The 22,465-nt window shown below is 30.4% G+C and overlaps 2 protein-coding genes across 4 annotated transcripts in view; one reads left to right on the forward strand and one right to left on the reverse strand.

Annotated features, from left to right (window-relative positions):
• The window catches only part of LOC125826478 (uncharacterized), a 272,616-nt gene that overhangs the window by 13,416 nt on the left and 236,735 nt on the right, over positions 1-22,465 (forward strand). The gene's annotated exons all lie outside the window — the stretch shown is intronic.
• Positions 250-4,694, reverse strand: LOC125826420 (uncharacterized). Of its 3 annotated transcripts, none has more exons than XM_049505748.1 (3): positions 4,340-4,694; positions 3,065-3,349; positions 250-525 (listed from the first exon to the last, which is right to left on the reverse strand). In XM_049505748.1, exons 1-2 carry the CDS (start codon positions 4,691-4,693, stop codon positions 3,083-3,085), a joined length of 621 nt encoding a protein of 206 aa, XP_049361705.1. In that variant the 5' UTR covers position 4,694; the 3' UTR covers positions 250-525; positions 3,065-3,082. The 3 variants fall into 3 exon arrangements, with proteins under 3 accessions (XP_049361705.1, XP_049361714.1, XP_049361721.1); XM_049505757.1 differs by having other exon boundaries at positions 250-532; XM_049505764.1 differs by lacking the exon at positions 250-525 and adding an exon at positions 554-590.

Genomic DNA, 22,465 nt, shown 5'->3' on the forward strand with positions numbered 1-22,465 from the left:
ATAAATGATTAAATGAATTGTGATAAAATTTCGAACTCAAATCCATGAAAAGTCAAATCTTCAACTCAAGAGTCTAAAATTTTGTACAAAAATAAAAAGTATTCAAAAGGTCAAGTCATAGTTGGCCTTTTTCCGTATTGTTTGGACAATAATTGGTTCCATATCTTTTTCTTCTTTTTTTTCTTAAGAATTAACCCAGTTATTCACTCAACCGTTTAAATTAAAAATAATCAACAAATATGTAATATATGTATATTTAGCATTGTGTATCGATAAAATATCGAGGGCCTCAATTTATTGCACCATACTTTCCTGAACTATCATCTGTCACGTGATAAGAAAATGAACCTTGGGCGTAACTCAGCTCCTTAAACAAGCTCACAAAGTGAAAATTGTCCACATTCCTCATCGATCACTACCGATGTGGGGATACTGAAACTACATAAAAGTAAATCTTACAGAATGTTTTAGCTGTGATGGAGTAAAGCTTCCAGTCTACTCATCGTCTTTGATTTGCTTGGCAAACTGCAGCCTCAAGGATCGATGATTCATCAATGAAATCTGCAGAGTAATAATCCTGGTTTTCTATCCTAGACAAAAGAACTAAGTCAATCAGATTGATAGAAAACTCAACAATATATCCAGTGTAATCCCATCAGTAGTGTCTCGGGAGGGTAATGTGTATGCAGACCTTACCTCTATCTTGGGAGGTAGAGAGATTGTTTCTGATAGACCCTCGGATAAATTAAAAACTCATAAGGTGAAAAATATTTGAGAATATGCATGTTCGCACACACAACAACAACAACAAGAATAAGAGGCTATAGGAAGAACATACTTCTCAAATATGGAACAGATTAGTGCAACAGTTTTCTTCACACAAAGTTGGATGACATAGCAACGAAGTTGAAAATTTTAACACGCGATGACTAGAACATCTATTGAATTCTCTTCACTAGTTTCAGAAATGATATTTTAGCTAATACCATTAGGATTATGTTCTCTTATAATTCAATAGCACATTTCTGAAAAGTTCAGTGATGAGTTTCCATAGAATTCATACGACTATTTCAGAACGATTCCTGAGAAGTTAATTTTTCCCTTCCATGATTTCAAACCACATCCCCCAATCTTTCTCTACGCCATGGTTCATATTCTGCATAAAGATCTGGAATTGCATATTCTTAAAAAATAAGAAATCATGTGGTCTATAACTTAAAACTGTGAAGCTACTACATAATAGGCTCAAAAGTTCTATAATTCCGGACCAATGTGCCAAGCAAAGTATACATATGCCCAAAAACATCAGAAGCAACAAATCCTCGAATTGTTATTTAAGAATTCAACATATAAACATATAGCTGAAGAGATTTCAAAGAAGCTAGAATAACAAGTACATTTGGCTTTAACATAGAAGGTGACGTAAGTTACCATACTTGGAGCAGAGCAAAAGTATAAGATAATCTCCCTCCTCGACCAAGGGTGGATCCAGGATTTTAGTTCTATGGATTCAACCTTTAAGGTTCTTAGTTGAACCCATAATATTTTTATGGATATGAGCTCATATCTTCTTCTTTTTTTATGACTGTGGTGTCCGGGCCATCTTTCACGCACCTCGACTAATTTCATAGGACACCTGCCACCTCCCACCAACAACAGGTTCAGGTAACGTTGTACACTAGGAATTGAACATGAGACCTCATGGTTCTCAACCACTGAATTGACCAATAGGCAACATCCTTGGGTGCGGTATGAGCTCATATTTATTATTTGTTGCAATGTAGTAAAGTTTTACACATAAAGGTTCAGATGAAACCGGTAACATTAAGCTACATCTGCACATAAAGGTTCAAGTGTCAGTAGAAATGGATCCAAAATAATGGCTAAAAGGAACTGTAAATTGAGTATATAGTTTTAATTTCTTAGGTAACATGATTCATTAAACAAAAAAACACTACGGTACACTCGCCAAATCTCGGTTTCTTTGACAGCATAATTGGTTTTGTGCTAGCATTATCTTATTCTTCAGTTTTGTTAGTACTGTTGTTTCATTTATTTTGGGTATCTACACTGTTTTATTGTCAGTACTTTTCTTTCTTCATTATTTTCATCATTGCCTTTTACTCTTGCTCTTTTTGCAAATCTGTTCTCAAGCCGAGGGTCTATTGGAAACAAACTCTACCCTCTCAAGGATAGGGGTAAGGTCTACGTACACCTCACCCTTCCCAGACCCCAAATGTGGGACTACACTGGGTATATTGTTGTTGTAATATAGTGGCCAAATCTCTCCGTCCACATGGGCATGAAAAGATGCGCAAGCAGTTGTGGAACCTTCGCCATATGTAATGTAATGGTCTTAAGTAGAGGCTTGAGCACCTCCCAAAGCCACAAACCCCACTCCATCAATTACCTAAGTTGTTTGAACTCGGATGCGAGTGTCCGACACGGGTGCTAATTTGAGGTTCGGATTCGGTAAAATCTAAATTTTATGATTTGAGGGTATGATCCAGGTATGGGTGTTGGAATTCGACTAAAAGAAATTCAAAATTATAAAATAGAGCAACAAGGATATTCTAAATTTTGAGAGATACTGTGTGGATATAATATTGAGACAAAAGGACTATAATATTGAAGGTATGCCATTTCCCATGTCTTACATCTGTTATACCTTTCATTTTGAGAAATCAAAGTCTCAATTTCCCCCCTAATTTGTTCATGGGTCTGGTCACAATATCTGATGTGGATTGACCTCATACCACACGAATCCCACACCCACACTAGCGTTGTTTCGACACAGGTTCAGAGAGTCCACAACACTTGGTCAGTTACTCTAGTAAATGTAGATGGTAAGATAATGTTAAAATTCAAAAGGCAATTAGCAAAAGCACAAGCACACAGTAATGAATCAGTGAATGTAAGCATAACATCAATAAGAACATTTAACCATAAAATCCTTAACATTTCAAAGACCTTGTGTGTACAAACATGATATACTTAGAACCACTTAAACATGTAGCAAGAGCAAGTTAGAGAAAACAGAAAAAGTGTTCGGCTTAGTCTTTACCAAAAGGCTAGCCTATGATCAAGCAGTTTGTTTGCGTTCGAACCCAGTTCCAGGGTCATCATCACAGGGGACTACATCTAGTCCAGTGACAATAGCAGATGGTGGACCCCTCCGACACCTCTGCTCCATTTCCTGAACTTTTTCCGGGCTTCCAGAAAACAAAGCTTCCACCGATCCATCCCTCCGATTTCGAACCCAACCTTTCAACCCCAATTCCTTAGCATTCTCCACAGTCCAGTCCCTGTAAAACACCCCTTGCACTCTCCCCTTAATCACAACTCTAACCTGCAACCACAACACATAAGTAACCGAAATGCATGAAAATATGAACACTCATTACTGAAAAAACACCTTAAAGTCCCATATTTTTAAAGAACTTTAACTTAAAATCACAGCTACCTTGCACACACCACACAAATATGAAATACCTAAACTCAAATGATCAAACAACCATAAAAAACAAGTAGCTCAAAGTCTCCTCATTTTAAAGATTTTCAACTGAACCTAGAGCAAACCTGCAGCAGCAACAGAATATACAGAACAATCCGACAATCATCCAAGAAAACTCAAAACCTCATCCTTTTGAAGAATTTCAATAAAAATCACGGCTAACAAAGAGACAGAGCACAACCAAGAAAAATCTAACAATAAGAGAACAATAGATATGAATCTCATCTCTATTAAGAATTACACATGAAAAAATTCAAGCTAACTTGCAGCCTCCCTACCTTCCCAAGGTAAGGGTAAGGCTGCCTACACACCAACCTCCCGAAGACCCCACTTGTGAGATTACAATGTTGTTGTTGTTGTAAGCTAACCTGCAGCCATAGCACCCCAAACCCCAGAAATAATCAAACACCAATTTCCTAATAAACGCTCAAAAAGCCATCTTTCTCTTTAACACTTTGTTTGGATGGTTGTTACGTATTGTTTCATAATATATCATATTGTATTCTTTTAATGAATAGAGTGTTTGGTAGATTATATCATTCTCCTGTTACCATTAACAAGCTCAAAATAACATCTTGTTAAGTAAAAAAGAAAAATTCACACCTACTAACACATAAATATCGGAAATTCAGAAACTATCAAACACCGCCATAGCACACAAAAAATGTCCTAAACCCACAAATCACCAAACACCCATTTCTCAAAATTACATCTTTATTACCAATTTGAATTGAAAAAACGAAAAGGGAAGTTAAGACCCAGAAATCACCAAACACCCATCTCCCAAAAGAAGCTCGAAATCGAAAAGGGAAATGGGGAACTCACCGTTTTAACATCAGGGTTAGCATCGGAATTTAAGGAAGACATAGGAGATGAAATGAATTTGTGCAGAAACGGAAGAGATGAACTACTACCAAGACGAAGAGGTAGTAGTAACAGAGGAAGCTGAAATGAAACTCTTTTTACACCTTTATATGAATCAACAACATTATGGTTATGCATAATAAACGAGATTCTTGATCTTGTTCGCCATTGCTGCAATGGTGGGTCTAGATTGCTCTTGTTAAGCTTCGTAATAAAATGGGATTTGAAGAATGAATTTGTGAATCGACAAGTGATTCTCTCTGTAGAAAAAGGTAAAGATGTTGAAGCTGCCACCAATGCCATTCGATCCACCATTCTTTTTTTGTTCTAGATTTAACGCAAGATGGGAAGAGCCTGGTTGTGCCAAATAGTTAAGTTTATTGGTCGGTTCGATTTGAAAATTGACAATCATTTAAAAATAAGGTGACAAATCAAATGAACATGAGTCGGCAGATTGCATTTTATTCAAAAGCAAACACAAACACATTCTAGAATAATTAGAAATTTCAAACAACCAGATATAAAAGTATAAAACTAAATCCGAGGTCAACAACTTTATGTACCAAATTGGGATTAGGGAAAATTCTTGAAGAATAACGTCTCTCCACGGGTGGAGTGATTGATAGGTATCCATAGATTATAAGATGTCTGAAATCGCATAACTTCCAGATTTTCACAAAGCCCCGTGGCTCGTATGTTTCAAGCTGGGTCAGAGAGTTCTATAGTGCGTACAGTGCATTGATAACACATGGGAAGAAACTGGCAGTCAAATTTGAATCGGTTGACTATGTAGTTGTCAGGGAAAAGAAAGTGCATTGCGATCCTCCGGTTATAGATGTTGTTCTGGGGTGCACCACGACACTCGAGGACAACAATCAAATCATGATCAGAAAAATGTCACTGGAAAGTATGAAAGCATGCTTGCCCCCATTGATGTCCGATGGTACACCAAAGTGGCTTGAGACTGGGGCAGTTATCGAAAAGAAGGGCCTAAATATGGTATAAATATAATTAATTTATTTATTATCAAGTTATCGATTAACTCTTTAACAAAAAATCTCAAACAATTAAAAATCGATAATCTAATAATTACAAAAACATTTGTTACCTAAACCGCTAAATCAATACCAATAACCAATCATTTTTTTCAGTTTGGGTTATCAATTTTGAACAACCCTAGTTTTGATAATTTGGGCGCTCAAAGAGTTTTTTCGGCATCCATTCCTAATAAAAATGATTCGAACTCAAGACTTATGATTAAGAATAAAGGAGTACCTACCACTCTAATGCAATGTTGATTGGTCCATCCAGAGAGTTCGGTTGGTTAGTTAAAGCAACAACATTCTTTCCTGAGGTACAATTTATTTTACACCAATATCCACCTTATATTACTAAAATTTCACTAGATATATAGTTATGGTTACATATTCACTCCACGAGCTAGGATTTTGTTGTTTATTTATTTTAATAATATATACTTAGTATAATTTTTTCAGATGTCTATAAATTTGTACAAATGTCGATTTTTTTCCTATTTTTCAAATTAGTTCAAAACAAAATCGTTCTCATGTGGTCAAGTTTGAAATTAACTCATAATTTGATGATACATTTGGTCTCATTTTATACTCTTTAATACCTAGTTCTTTTCAAGCATATTCACATAAGTTTTAGTATTTTTCACATTTTAATACTTAGGTTTTCACTCAAATTTAAAATATATAATATATACAAGTCAGGTGTATCTATATAAACCTAGTCGATATATTTGTACAAACATTAGTCTCATAAGTCCAACATGATATTTCTTTTCTTTGGAAGCATGTACGTAGCTTTATAAATTATAATGTAGTTTAAACGTTCTTTTTAGTTTGCTAAAATGGAATTAAATCTTATGAAATCATGCAATCAATGATATGATGCAATGATGTTGAAGATATAAACATGATAAATTAAAAAATCTAAATTAAGGTAACAATCAAACTAAAAATCACAAGCTCAATCAATGATCAGAAGCATTTAAAATTTATTTTAATTAAGTTAACATCTCTAAATTGAACTCTCATAAAATAAAAAAGATAATACAATGTCAAATAAATATAAGAATGAGTGTTTATTAAATAACCTTTGATTGATTAAGGTACAAAAATTATAATCCTCAATACAAATGGAGTTCAATGATCTCTAATCTCTATATTGACCAAAATTTTATATGATATTTTCACCATAAACTATTATTTTCTATCTATCAAATCTATTTTAAGAGCATTTTTCTTGAATCGAGGATCAATTAAAACCGTCTTTTTACCTCAAACAAGGTAGTATAAGGTTTGTGCACATTCCAACTTTCGTGTATGTTGTTTACCTTCGACATGGTTGCACTAAGAGGTCGTTAGGTAAAGCGTATTGACAAAAATAAAGCATGCATTAACTTTAAACGTATAAATACATCAAGCAATTTGATTATCAAAAAAGAATAATTATTTTGTTTCTTTTAGGCAATTGATCAAACAGTTAGCCTACATTCAAAGCCCGGGGCCAAATCTTCATCACAATCGTTAACATCCACGCCGGTGACTTTCGCCGCCGGCGGTCCCACCCAACACCGGCGTTCCATTTCTACAACCTTCTCAGGACTACCGGAAAACATGGCTTCCACATTGCCGCCGTCCTTTTTGTTCCTAACCCAACCACTCAAACCCAATTCCGTCGCATTATCTACTATCCAACCCCTATACGAGACACCCTGAACTCTCCCTTTAATTACAACCCTAACCTGTAAATTCGCAGTCGATTTTTCATTTTGATAAGATAACTGGAATTCAATACGGAGAAGAAGGGAGAAAATGGACTTACAGTTTTCAAATTGGATGTAGAATTGAGATCGGACATTGGTCGCCGGGAAAATAGCTCGATGATTTTGCCGGAGGAAGCAGTGAAGACGATTATGACAGTTGGAGAGTTTGAGTGTAGAAATTCGAAAAGTATCACATAAATTGAGACGAAAAGTATTTAGTCTTTTCATTTTTGGATTCTGTTTTGGGATTCAACAATACTTGTCTAGTTTATAAAGTGAATAAGGAGTATCTATTTTATCTGTTGTTAGGGAAAATTTTATAATTGGCATACATAAAACTATTCATTGTTTAAAAAAAATCAATGAATAATGTATTGTTTTATATCTATTTTACATTTGCTGTTAGAGAAAAATTTATAATTGACATATATAAGACTATTCATTTTTTTTAAAATCAATGAATAATGTATTACTTTATATCTATTTACCCTTTGTTGTTATATACTATTTATTTTTGTATATCTAGATGACATATATTTAATAAGAGTGATTTGATAAAATTACATGTATCGTTTATTGCTTCTTAATAATTGACAACTATTATTGAACGTATGGAGTAGCAGATAAAAAGAAGCGTAGGAGTGCAAGTTACGAACATTCAAAATATGGCATTGGTGAATAACATGCCCCATGGTCTAAAGTTCAATTTTATGGTGATTAAACTTTTAAATTTTGTATTAATTACGTAAATTTTATAGTGTCAAGAGCTAATTATATTATTTTTTTAGTCTTTTTAAAATTATAAAAATCCCTTAAAAATTTATGAATTTCGGATACATCACTAGACTTCTGGATACATCACTGGACTTCTGGATACATCATTGGATATCTAGATACATAAGTGAGGGATGTATCTGAGAAGGAATAGGAGATCCAGATACATCACTGGACTTCCGGATACATTAGCAGACATCCAGATACATAGGTGTATTGGTGAGAGGAGAGTGATGTATCCGCGAGGGTATTTTTTAATTTGTTTTAAATGTTAGGGAATTTTAGGGATCATGGTAAAATAAGATACATATTTAGGTAATTTTTTGTGAAATGTTTGTAAACCTGGGCTATTCTTTAAAGTGTAAATTTCATATATGACATATATTATAGTACTATTTTCAGGCTATAGCAGTAGATTTAGACTTTCAAACTATAACATTAAATATTTCAGGTTATAACAAATTCACAAATAAAAGAAATGTTTTTATTAATTCGAAAAAAGTTAAAAAAGAAAAAGAAAAGATAAACGAAAATTAAAAAAAAAATGAAATTAGAGATAATAAAGTAAAAAACTGAAAGTGTGGCCTGTAATTTAATTTGAATTTATTGTAGATAATTAATGATTAGCATGAAATAAGAGATTCAAACAAATTAACAATATTTTTTATCCTTAATTCACTCAAAATCAGTTAAGATAAACTAAAAAATCAGATCATATCAATTTTTTTGTAGATAATTAATAAATAGCACGAATTAAGGGATTTAAACTAATTAAGATTATTTAGTATCCTTAATTCACTCAAATCAGTTAAAATCAAATAAAAATTCAGATTTTATCTTTTTCTTTTTTCAACGTTTCTCTCTCTTCAATTTGCAACAAAAAAAATTCAACGTTTCTCTCTTCAATTTTCAACAAAAAAAAATCCCACATTCGAGTAATTGAAGTTTTTTTCATCTTTGAAAATTCTTGATTTTGTTGTGATGGACAACTACGTATCAGTTTTAATCAAACATGGTAAAAGATGGGATCCTTCGGGTTAATATTTATTATTGTTTAACGTTTGTTTTAGAATGATAGCGAAATGAAACAAAAATTATCAAACTGTCGATTAATTGAAGGTGGAGTCATAATTTGTTAACTGTTGATATCATATTATGTTTACTGTTGTGAAATGTAAAAATTTATGTTTTTTTGTTTATTTGTTTATTTTGTATACGGTTGTTGTTTTGTGAAATTATAAATTTAATGTGATTTTATGAATAAATTTGATAGAATAAATTAAATGAAATTTGTATGAAAGTGTGCTAATTATTCTGTAAAAATAATTTAATTATAATGTTGACGAATTTATGAAAAATTATTTTATTTGATAATGAATTTGATAGTATAAGTCGAATGAATTATGTATGAAAAGTGTGTTAAGAAATATGTAAAAAAAAATTGAAATTCTTGACGAAGTGTATTACAAGTGTTTTAAATTGGTATTAAATGTGAAATTGTTGAGTTAATATTAGTTTTGTTATTTCTGTATAAAGTTGGTAACAATAATTAATTATTTGGGACGAGAAATGTATATAGTTTGAATGAATAATCGTTTTGTATGAAATGTATATTAAATGAGTATGAAAATGTATAAATTTGGTATGAATGATGATTGTTGTATGAAATGTGTATTAAGTGAGTATTAAATGTGAAATATTATGTTTTGTATGAAATTTGTTTTGTAATATACTGTCTGAATGATATTTGTATGAAAAAATAATGACCAGTGTGTATAATTTTGTTGTTATTATAATGATTTTTATGGATGAAATTTGTATTGTCTTTGGAATGAAAAGTTAATATTATTTAACATATTTCTAATTGAATTATATAATGTTAGACTAATTGTTAATTTTTTAATGAAACAGAGAATTATGTTGATTTTCAAATGAAATGAATTATATATGAAAGAGGGTTGCTGATGTGAAATTCAAAAGGTCCAAAGTTACTTGCAGTAGATGTTGTCAAGTTGGCCACAACATGAAGCGTGTTCAAATTATCATGTGCAAAACTAATGAATGTTTATTTGTTTAGACTATATATAATTTTTATTTTATTTTGTCTTTTAGATTAATGTTTTGTTTTGATATGAAACATAATTGGTTTGAAATGCATTATAAACTTAGTATTTAATATACCATTCATTCTTTATACAATGTTCATTCATTAATCATATAGATTGCATATTGTTAAAAATAAAATTTATTCCAGCTTAATACATAAGATAGTGTAAATATTAGTGATAATTATAAAAGGTAATTATGGTATCCCGAGTATTTAATTTAATGTAAGTTTACATGAATATTAATTTGATTTTCAACTAGTGTCCTACTATAAATAAATTTAAAACAAAATTGCAGTTAGTGTTTCATTCCCACACTAGCTTCGGTTAGTGTCATACACATATTAATCAAAATTCCATACACGTTTTATCCAAACAACATGTATAAAAAATGATAAATTCATATAATCACACAATTTATACCATTTGTATATCAATATTATATCACAATTCATACAATATCCAATAATAAAATATTAAATTCATAGGCATACACGTATTAATCAGATTTCATACACGTTTCATCCAAAAACATGTTTAGAATATAAAGTAAGCATAATGTGATTTTTTTTTAGTAAAAATCAGTAGTTTGACAAATCATACCATTTTCATACCAATTTAATAATGTATACCATAAACACAGTTAATAGACAATCACACCAATGTTAAAACGCAATTCATACCATTTGCATACCATTATTATATCACAATTCATAAAAATTTCAAAATCAAAACATTTAAGCGTAGTCATACACATATTAATCACATTTCATACAGATTCCATCCAATAAATGTACAGTTTGGAAACACACTGTTATTTTCAAAATAGTATCTTGAAATTGTAATAGGCAATCAGTAATTCAAACGTAAATGGTATCTGCCTGGAAGAAAACATATGATATTATATATCATCAAATACTTAAACATAAAAAAATTGTCCAAAAGTAAAAAAAAAATAACTTTTTGTTGTTCTTCTTGTTGATGGTTTTGAAGATGCTCCAACTTCTACATTTTGTTTTTTTTTTCTTTTTGATTTCAGTAACAAAATCAAAATCGGAATCAGAAGGGGTTTCAACAATTTTCCCCTTCCTCTTCTTCCCCTTTTGATTTGCAAGGGTGACCTTTTTTTTTCTTCATTTTTTTTCTCTTTGTCGCTCCTTCAACTTAGATGAACCATCCGTCGTCGGATTTTGAATATTCGCCGGATTTTCAACAATTTTAGGTTGGGAAGGGAGAGGGTTGCGGGGGTTGAGTTAATATATTAAAATTTGAAACATGAACATCATCATTAGATATTCCTTCACCCAATCTGGGACTCTTTTGAGGCGTTTCAATGGATTTCTTAGACATAATTTTGTTGGAAAAAAAATTGGACGAAAGATTGAATGTTGGTGTAGTTTGCTGGTGAGAAAAATGGGAGAGAAGAAGGTGAAAGTGGGGTGATAGCGTGTATAGTTGGATATGTATGGGGAAAGGGTGGTGGGATTGACTAATGGGAGGTTATGAGTATAACATTAAATAAGGAAGTGTAATCAATGTAAAATCCCTATAATTGTGTAAGAGATAATTATGGGGCATTCTTTATTTAAATAATTTAATAATAATATAAAATTATAAAAAATTACTTATTTAATAAAGCAAAATTTAATTAATTTATAAATAATTAGTGATATGTTATAACACATAATTAAACTGTTATAAGCAAGAATTTTTTTAAAGTAAATTTAAAACCTGTAATATTGACTCTTAAATCTGTATATGGGGTGATTTTTCCTTCTTTAAATAGATCCTAAAAGTTGCTCTATGTGCACTTCACTCAACATTAAGCTTTTTGGGTCAACAAATACAATTAGATGGGCTTTACTATTGGATTATGCAGTTGATCTGATGGGCTTTATTTCCGTAGGCCCATTTATAACTTTTGCTATGAACCTATAAGAACTCTCCTCTTTTATCTCAATTGATATTATAAAAAATTAAAGTTTAATTTTAGTACAATTAAAGAGTTTATTAAAATAGAAAAATGCTATTTTCATAGAGAAAACATTGACATCAAAATTTAAAATTGCATATGGAAGAATCTCACATCAAATACTTTTAAGGGATGAGTGGTATATTTAATATAAATTAGATAAAAAATAAATTGAGCTAATTTTTGAGGTTGAGTTAGGTTCAATATCAATTTCGATATATATATATATGTCCAATCTTAGGCATAAAGAGGAAGTGTAGAGTCTCAAATCGACTTCTTTAAAGGATGTGTGGTTTCTTTAATCAATTTACTTAACATGACATTAGAGAAGGATTCATTTCAAATTTTATTTTCAATGTTGGGTCATCATGTTAAATTGTTCATACATCATATAAGGGGGGGAAGGGGGGTGCGACGAGTCGCGTATTGGTTTGTTAAGTGAGTGGTCTCTATAGTATGTATTTGAGAATCCTCACCTCTTGAGCTAAATTTTTTTAGTTGAATTAGAGTCACATATCGATGAGTGGTCTCTTAAAAATATGTATTTGTGCAACTCTTTAATTACTTTCATTTCCAATTTTTATTTTTATTCTCAAGTAAAATGTATGTCCAGACATAACTTCATATCTCAAAAATCACAACTTTCGATAACTCAAAATTTCTGATTTTACAAATTCAACCTCAAAATTTATAGTCAAATGAGAGCTCAGTCCATAAAATTCTAAAAACCTAAAAAGCCCAATTTCTAATCCTTCTAGAGTTCTCTTGAAGAAAAATTGTATAATAATAATAATAGTAACTATTCTAATGGAAATTTTTAATTTTTTGAAGAAGGATATGGTGCTGCACACACTTCAGTAATTTTTAAAAATATTTTCTCCAGCCACCAAAAATATTCAACTATATAACCTCAAGCTTATCCATATCCAAATAAGCCAAAATGATTCCAAAAAGTCAAAAAAGAAACTATATTAACAAATAAAATCAAGGCTAGTCATTATGTTTCAAAAAAGTCTTCAATTTCAATCAAGAAAATATAGTCAGAATAATACATTTCTTTTTCTACTGTAAATAAAAAAAAAGAAACTTTTCAAAGTCATCGTCTTTGCCTTGTAAAGAGGGTTTCAAACAAAAGCAAGGGGAACAAAAAGAATAGCTCAAAATATTAATGTTTTTAGATGGAGGGACAAAAAGGCTACTATTTTATAAATTCTAATTATAACATCTTATATAGTAACTTTTTAAACACTATGTTTAACAAGTATTTTATATTTTGAAGACGTCATTAGTATTATAACAAGTTTTATGCTAATCTACCGGTCTATCATTCATTAAATTAATCTAAACCATGTGTGAATAGTTTAAACTTGAATTGAGAATTTGAAGACTCGAGGTACATTAATATTATCTTAAATTTAGGGATTAATTAATGAAACTTTCAAAGATAATTAACGGATAATGTCGTATTCGATTGATGGATTGAATCTTGGTCGCATGGGCGGGGGTGTTGACTTGTATCAACAGTATCAAGTGCCCTTCTATGCTTTCCATGGGGGTATATTACTTATATTTAGTTTTTGTTAGTTTCTGTCAGTTAGTCAAGATAGATCGATATACATATATACACATGATTTTTTTCGAAATTAACAGGTGTGTGTGCATCCCATGCCATTTATACATGTGGATCCGCCTCTGACTATAATACGTATTTATGATCCTCCAACAACTAAACCACATGCGTTAATAGTTTAACTTGGCCTCATATGTTATTTATGTCTATTAATTTTGAGTTTACACAAATAAACACTTAAACTTATATAAAATTAAACAAGTGGACCCATACGTCTTTACCTATCAATAGTTTAAATTCGAATCATCTCAAATGTATTGTTTATTAAAAATATGTGGGCATTTGGGGTGGGGGGATTAGGGTGAACCTGGTTTTGAATAAATGGTCTAATATGGAACAACCAACAATTAATATTTTTGACTAATATGGTGGCTAGTATTACTCAACTTGTATTTTTCTTCCCTAGTTATGACTTGTAATTAAAGAAAAGGTTTCATTTGAATTTAACTACTTTGTCTAGAAACATTCTACTTTGGTTTAATTCTTATATATCACTTAATTTATCCAAATAATGAAGCAATTCTACTTCACTTTTTCTTCTTTTCCTATTGGGTGTCCCAATATCAACTCATTATTGATGTTGCTATCAGAATTTTCATTAACGAAATTCAGAATATAAAAAAATTTATCACATAAAAATGTCAAGAGAATTTAATACTCATATTTGACATTTTTATACTATAATTTTTAGGTGAAAGAAAGTCATTTGAATAAGAATAGTCCCACGTCGATCTCTTAATCATTACGCATGCACATACGTTTGTAATCGACTCTAATATATCCCGTTTCACCAAGTTTTTGGAAGCTAGCAAAGCTACTTTTCAGTAATTATATCCCATCAAGGTATATTTAAATCGATTTCAAAAAAAATTATCAACCACTCAATCGACGAAAATTATAATTCAAGACGATCATCTATTAAGTTACTACAATATATGTCTTATTGTAAGAAACATATATTTCTTCTTTAATTTTGTTTTTCAAAGAATAATGTATTGTTATTATTTAATATTCAATTATTTTGGTCTGTGATGTTGAAAAGGAAAGGTAATTAAAGTATTTATATACCCACGGTTGGCTATTTTTGGACTTTGGGTTATAAATTCAAAATCCAGCATGGCAATGTGAAAGAATGACGTGGACTGGGACCCACTGTTTTTTCTTTAGAGTCAAATTTATTATTCTTCAAATCCTTTTTAGTTCATACTCACATGTGAAAAAAAATAATTAAAAAAATGCCAGGTCATGCATTGCCACCCATCATACATGTCTCATTCTCAACATGCCATGTCATGGAATATGATCATCATGATCATGCATGTATGTCATTAGTTTGGCTATATCATCAAAATGGTATTAAAAGTTTCACTAATTTGTTTTAGGGGATATGACTTTTGATGATTGAAGAAAAAAGAAGAGGCAATGTAAAAAAAGATATAATGCTTGAACATCTGATAGTTAAAGTATATTTTACTATGTAGACTGGTGATAGTATAATAGAAAAAAAATAACTGAACATAATTTGATGTGTATTTTTGTGTTTTAATACACATATAATAATAGTTTCATAGGAAAAAAAAAAGAAACAACTAATTACAGTTGATGTGTGTTTTAGGTCATAGATGATGATAGTTCATGTAGAATGATGCAACAATTAACAATTAAGGCATAATACATAAACATGACTCTTAACTTGACGTCAGCCGCCATTTATGACCTTTAACTTTGGGTGTACACAAATAGTCACTTAAACTTTTATAAAATTGAACAAGTTTAAGTGTCTACTTGTGCACACTCAAAGTTGGAGGCATAGTAGTTCGTTGAAGTCAAGTTAAGGATCATGTTTAAGTATTATGCGGATAGTTAACGACCTTAACATATGAAATTCGTAAAAAATAATAAGAGTTTAATTTTATTTTTAACAACTAAAACAAACAAACAAACAAAAAAACAAAATATACACATATCACAACTTTATATGCATGTGTGTATAATTAAGAAAAATGTATATTGTATATAATTAATTTATCTATGTAATAAATATCTATTAACACAAATAGAATATTTTTCAAAATATGAATTGGGACATCATATCATATATATATATAGAGAGTAATTTTTTTAATTTTAAAAGGAAATAGACCATGCTTAGTAAATAATTTATTTTAAGGAATTTTGGAAAAATTATGTTCTATTATTTCATTGTGAAATCTTTTTATACCTCTCTTGATAATTTGCCTCTCTTTTTATTTATTTTTAACGGTTGAAATGTTTAATTATTTTAATTTATTTTTCTTCAGAAGATGCCAAAAACATGGCCATGTCATAATCATTGCTGATTCAGAGGCATTAGAAGGTCAATTTCATGACTCATTGCCACAACACCCCCTCAATCTGTGAGTTTCTTGCGGTGTCTTTTTTTTTTTTCGAGTTTGATATTCGATATCAGTATTGGATTTGATTAAATCTCTATTCACATCGAAAACGTCTCATGTTAGGAGAAATGTTTCTTTAATAAAGACAATTTTGTATTTAAGATTTAAATTTGAAATCTTTCATTAAAAATATAGATAGAGTGACAGTTCTTGTTTGTTTTCTCTTTTTGGGCACGATATTCAATATTGATATTGGACACAAATAAATTTCGACTCAAGCTAAAAACATTCTACGTTAGAAGAAACATTGTCTAATAAAAGCGATTTTATATTTGAGATTTAAATTCAAATTTTTTAATTAAAAACAATTAAATATTTGACTTGATTAGAATAAACATTTTTTTAATAAAGGTAATTTCATATTTAAGATTGAAATTCGAGATATTTAATTGAAAATAGAGATAAAGTAATGATGTCTATATAATCAAGGCAATATATAGTTGATAGTGAACCATTTCCTCAATAAATTTTATCATTATTATTATTATAAGTGCTAATAAAATTAGGTTATTACCAAAACCTCTTCCTTTATAATATTACAAATTTTAGAGATGTCATTGTGCTACTATTAATTAGTTTAGTTAGGGGATTAAAAATCTCCTAACCCCTTTGTTAATTACCTAATTGGACCACACTAGTGATTTTGTCACCTCATGTATTTAATTTATTTTTTTTGGTATTTTTAGGTTTCAGTTGAATAATACAAGTGGGCGTGCATGTTTACGTAAAAATTTATAGCATGTTTGACTAATTTTTTAGAAAAATATATGTATCTTAATTAAAATAATAATAGAAATTGAAAAAATGTCATTTTTCTAGAGGGATTAGCACTTTTCAAAAGGTTTGCCTAATACAAATTATTATTTTTAATAATATTGATAAAAATATTTTTATTTTTCTATTTTTTAATAAAAAATATTTTTCTTAATATCGAACACACCATAAAAGATTACGTGTGGAACTTTTGATGGCCTGCAAAAGTAGGTTTTAAATTTTGTAAATACGTGTATGTAATTAACTTAACAAATAAAAGAGGCATTAATGATATTTAGATTATGTAAATCATTTTTGAATTTGATATTTGAGTGACAAAGATACTTTAATGCAGGCCTAAGAAAATGATTTTACTTACAAAATTAAATGGTGGTCGGCTCATTAATAATTCCATTATAATTTATCTTGTACGCATTCAATCGATGAGCATCGATAGTACTGACGATATATTTTTTGGTGAAATCTCATGATAGAGTTTGGGGATCGAGGGTACACAGACTTAACTCGTGGAGATAGATATGTTATTTTCGAAAAATAGTAAACTTGAGTATAACAAAATAAAGTATGAAAAAGTAAAATAACAGTGAATAAAATATAGCAATTAATATGAAAATGAAAATAATTAGTAGAAAGAAAAAGCAAGACATTACAAGACTAAAACTAATTATATTACAACAGATATCACTAAGCCTAAATTTTTCGGGAATCAAGAGAATTAATACTCCACTATCTACTAACATTCTACTCTAAAATCTCTAATGATCCGCAACCTCGAGCCTCACACTCTAAGCTCGTCTCCTCGATAAACTGTAGTTGCGCTATGTCCTACCTAATAACCTTTTCCAATACTTTTTCGACTTACCTTTGTCTTTCCTCACACCCTCTATATCCAACATCTCACACCTCCTACTGAAAAATTTGTGCATCTCTTCTTCACATGCTCAAACTTTCTTAATTACGTTTTTCTCATCTTCTTCGATTCTGAGACTACTTCCACTTTTGCTCAGATATCCTCATTCCTATTTTTATTATTTTTAATATATTCACACATCCATCGCTTCATTATGTTTTCACAAAATAATTTTAAAAAATGTTCATGAAGATGTTTCAAATATATTTTTATTAAATCTCATCACTATGTATTAGGTAAAAATATTATAAATGAATTATTATACAACTAACTATCGTCAAGATGACGTGGAACTGAAGCTGCATTTATCTTGTTTTAGCTGGAGTGAACCATGCCATCAATTCCTTCTAGAATCTTCTAATCTTAAGTTGAGTTAATAAATAAACGGATCAAGTTAGGTTACTCAAACCTATACCCATTTTCCCGTCATAACAATATATTCAACCCAAATATACTCTATTTATACACTTGAGCAGATATTGAACGAGTCATATTTTCATGTAATAATATTTATTAAAATACTATATTTTTGTCACATATATTTATATATATATTTAAATGAGACATTTTCTTTTCAATTTTTTATTAGACGTTTGATTTCATATAAAGCTAATCTCCAAATCTAATTTTGTGTCACGTAAGACCTATTTAAGTAAGCCTACCCTAATGGAAAAAATAGTCGTGTACAACACATATACAAACTTAATTAAACGGCAAGCACTAAAAAAAATTATTTTTTAATTAAGACAAGTTTGTACGGAGTCAGCAAAGCATGATTTGAAATAAAATATTGGGAAAAAACAATAAAGAAAATATTCATAAAATGTTTTATTTAAATTTTATATCACTAGATATTGTTTGAGGTTAGGTATATACGTGGCCTTTATATTATTGAAAAATATGACCTCATGTAGCAAAAATCCATCCCACAAAAAATATAATTTTTAAAAAAAATATAGGAAAAAAAAAGCTCAAAAGCATGCCTTTTCTGTTGAATTTTAGGGGCCAATATTATGACCAAATTAATTAAAATAAAGTAGTGTTGTCGGCTGCTTATGTTAATTTGTACCCAAACCTACAGTATTTTAATTATAAATAAATAAAATAATAAACCTTGTTAGGAGTGGGCATTCAGATTAAATATGAAAATTTTGATTTTAGAACTGATGAAATTACAATTCAAGTAAGATTGAAATCTAATTTTAAGTCTATAATTTCTTAACTCAGATGGAACAAATTAATTTTTAATTAAAATTGAGTTAAGTTCAAATTAAAGTTCATTTTTATAGCATTACAAAAAAGTAAAATAAATGATTTTTTCATCTTTCATAAAGGTTTTTGATAGTAATTGTGATTTGTGAGTCGTTACCAACAAATATCAACGATCTAAACTTCTTGTTGATAAGATGAAAGCTTAATTAAAGATCGATATCTGGTGTGCACCCTTCACATTGCTCTATGAAGGCAAGACAAAGTAATCCATTAAACAAAAACCTTCGATTCGTCTTTTTTATCTTTTTAAATGAAAGTATTCATCTTTTTATTTCGTCGTTGCTTTTTTTTTAGGGGTTTATCTTAATGGCTGACTTTTGTAACGACCCGAACCGTCGTTAATTAGGAGAAACAAAAATTCGGGGAAATCTGGGCCACTGTCCCGCCACAGCAGGCACGATGCCGCTAGGGCGGCGGCGCCAAGGAAGGATAAGTTGGCGCCATAGCGGGACAGGCGAGACAGAACTTAAATTATGAGAAATCATATTTTCTCCATCTTCCTAAAATACCCAAATAAGTCGTAAAATACCCTAAAAACCTCAGAAAAATTGCTCTAAGATTGGGAATGAAGGGGAAGGAGATTTCTAGCATGGGGATGGCAACATCTTGCGAATTCTTGGCTGAATTCATCGTCGCGAAGCCCGAAAAACTCGTATTGAAGTCAAAAACTCCGTGCAACTGCTTGGCGCCTAGGTAGGCCAGATTTTTACAATTGAGTAGTTATAAATATGTGCTTACTACGTAATATATGTAAATCAATGGTAGGGTTGTGTGTAGACCTTTGTGCACCGAGTAATTTCCATGAATAATCCCTAGAACTCAAAGTATGTGGGTTATGCCCTGTGAGGAGGAATTGATGAGTTGTTTGAAAACCTAGAATTGCTATCATGGATAGAAGTGGGTCAAGAATAAGGACATGAAATCAAGAGTGGAACTAGATTTATGAATGTATACTACATCCGGTAAATTGAAGTGATGAAATTGAGGAATTATGACGAATTGTGATTAAACTCTAATAAGAAACCCTAATGACGAACTAGGGTTGGGTATGGTCAATTATTATATATTTAATAGGGACTGAGGAGTAATTCGTAGGTGATGGTTGTGATTCTATGTTTGTGTGATGTATGTTTGCTCTTGCTTCATTATGATACTTGTGTATAAATGAATGCTGCAACGTTGATCACACTTGTTGTAAATGAGATAGATGAATATCATTGCCATGAAATCATGACTTAAATGTATGATCTTAATAATGTACTTGTGTTTGTGATTGTGGTGTGTGAATGAGATCGAATTGCCACGTTCCGACATAACTAACTTGGATCGAATTGCCACGTTCAAGCATAATTATGGGATCGATTGCCACATTTCGGCATAATCATGGGATCGACTGCCACGTTTCGGCACACTAACTTGGATCGGTTGCCACGTTCCAACATGCTAACTGTGTTGGGTTTGGGTTCCATGAGAGGACCAATGATGTGATATAAAATGTGAGTTGTTCGTGTGGTTGTTGATAATATTGTATATGCTTGATATACACTTGTGAGTATAGTGTTGTATTGGTTTGTATATGTTGTACTTAGTGGACACATGTCCTGATGATTTATAGTTGGTGGTACTTGGGAAAATTCTTATGTGTTTAGAACGGTTAAGTTATGATTAAGAATCTGGTAAGTGGGATTGATTGAAAAAGGGGTTAGTAATCAGGGTGCTAGTGTATATTAAAGGTGTTTCCAAGAGAGAGTAAAGGTGGAGAAACGAGTGGTTTATTTCATGATCGTACTAGTTGGTTTCTTATGTTATGTGGTGGACGTCGGGTTGACCGATGATGCCTACCAGTACGCGTGTTTATACTGATACTACACTTGCTATGTCCTTTTGGACATAGTCTGAATGTAGGATTGGTGACGTTTCATTAGGTGAAGACGAAGAAAATCTCCAGCAGCTTCTATTCTTCCTTCCGCATGGTGGGAGTTGTCTCTTTTATTTTATTGTCCAGTTGTACTCTTAGTAGCTCTTGTACCGTTTAGACTAGATTCATGGGAGTTGTTAAATCACTTTACAAGTTTAACTAAAAGCGTTTCTAGAGATCTTATTTATAAATCATATTATTTTATTTTTTTCCCTTCATTTTATCAAAAAATCCGCATGTTTAATTATTGGTGTAAGAGTGTTCTCCTAATTAGATGGTAGTATGTAGGTGCCCGCACAGCCCGATGGTTTGGGTCGTGACAACTTTATATGCTATTCTTTTTGTAATCAACAATAATAATTTTTTCAATTAAAAAAACATGCATATATATAATTGCTTTGGTGTAGGTGGCTCCCATTTTCTTCTTTAGATAGTAAAAGCCTGTCCATAGCTTGCCAAATGAATCTTAATTATTTCCTTAGTATTTGGAAGATTCCTCCTTATCTAAACAAGTTTTTATTTTTTTTATTTTTTTGATATGTCTTGATATTATTTTTAGTTTTTTTTATTATTTTATCTAAAATTTTAGAGTTTTTTTTTTCTATTTTTTTATCTGTAAATTGTTAATCAATTCATTTGTGTACAAGATATCAAATGAGATCAAATATTTCTTTCACACATAATTAAATTTTATACAAGATATTAAACTTGATCGTATTTTTATGTACTTAATTATATTTTCCATATGTTTCTCCACGTGGAGGGTTGTTTTTTCTATTTTATGAGCCACATATATTGACATTTTTTTCTTGATAATGTGTGGTAACGAAACTTGAATTTGTGATATTGTATCATCATACTAAATTGATGAACGGTTATATTTATATATAGTCTTTAATTCTTGAATATACATTTTAATGTATAAATTTTTTGTCACAAACCATTAAGTGATTGTAATATAAAATTAATTAATTCACTTAATAATATCTGAATGATTATTATATAAATTTATAGGATAAATATATTTAACGAGTGAAATCTGAATAATTAACACCTTTATTAAATTCCAGCAAATGAAGCCTGATAAAAATAAATCAAACCTTAATAGAACTCTTTTATCAACACATTTTCAATGATGAACTAGGCAAAACATATACTCCAATAATTAATAATAATTCTAATAAAATAAAACTGCATGGCTACAATTTTTTTTTTGGAAAAAAGGGTATATTATTAATGCGTGTTGAATTAAAAATCTCTTGATGGATATTGGTATACATCATGACAAAAATTAAAACATAGGAAAAAGATAGTATCAAATTGTTTAATGATTGAATGATCCACTAATCAAAATTTCAAAAAGCTAAGACGATAGACAATATTCATTATTTTCGTAATTGCGAGAATTATTTTTTTCTCAGAACTAAATTAATATTGAGTATGTCACTTGTCTAGCTTATAATAAAAAGAACGAATAAAATTATCGATAATATGAATATTTTC

This window comes from Solanum verrucosum, unplaced genomic scaffold (genome assembly GCF_900185275.1).
Source record: "Solanum verrucosum unplaced genomic scaffold, falcon-dt-bn FXZP01000125.1, whole genome shotgun sequence".
In the NCBI taxonomy this organism is placed as follows: Eukaryota; Viridiplantae; Streptophyta; class Magnoliopsida; order Solanales; family Solanaceae; genus Solanum; species Solanum verrucosum.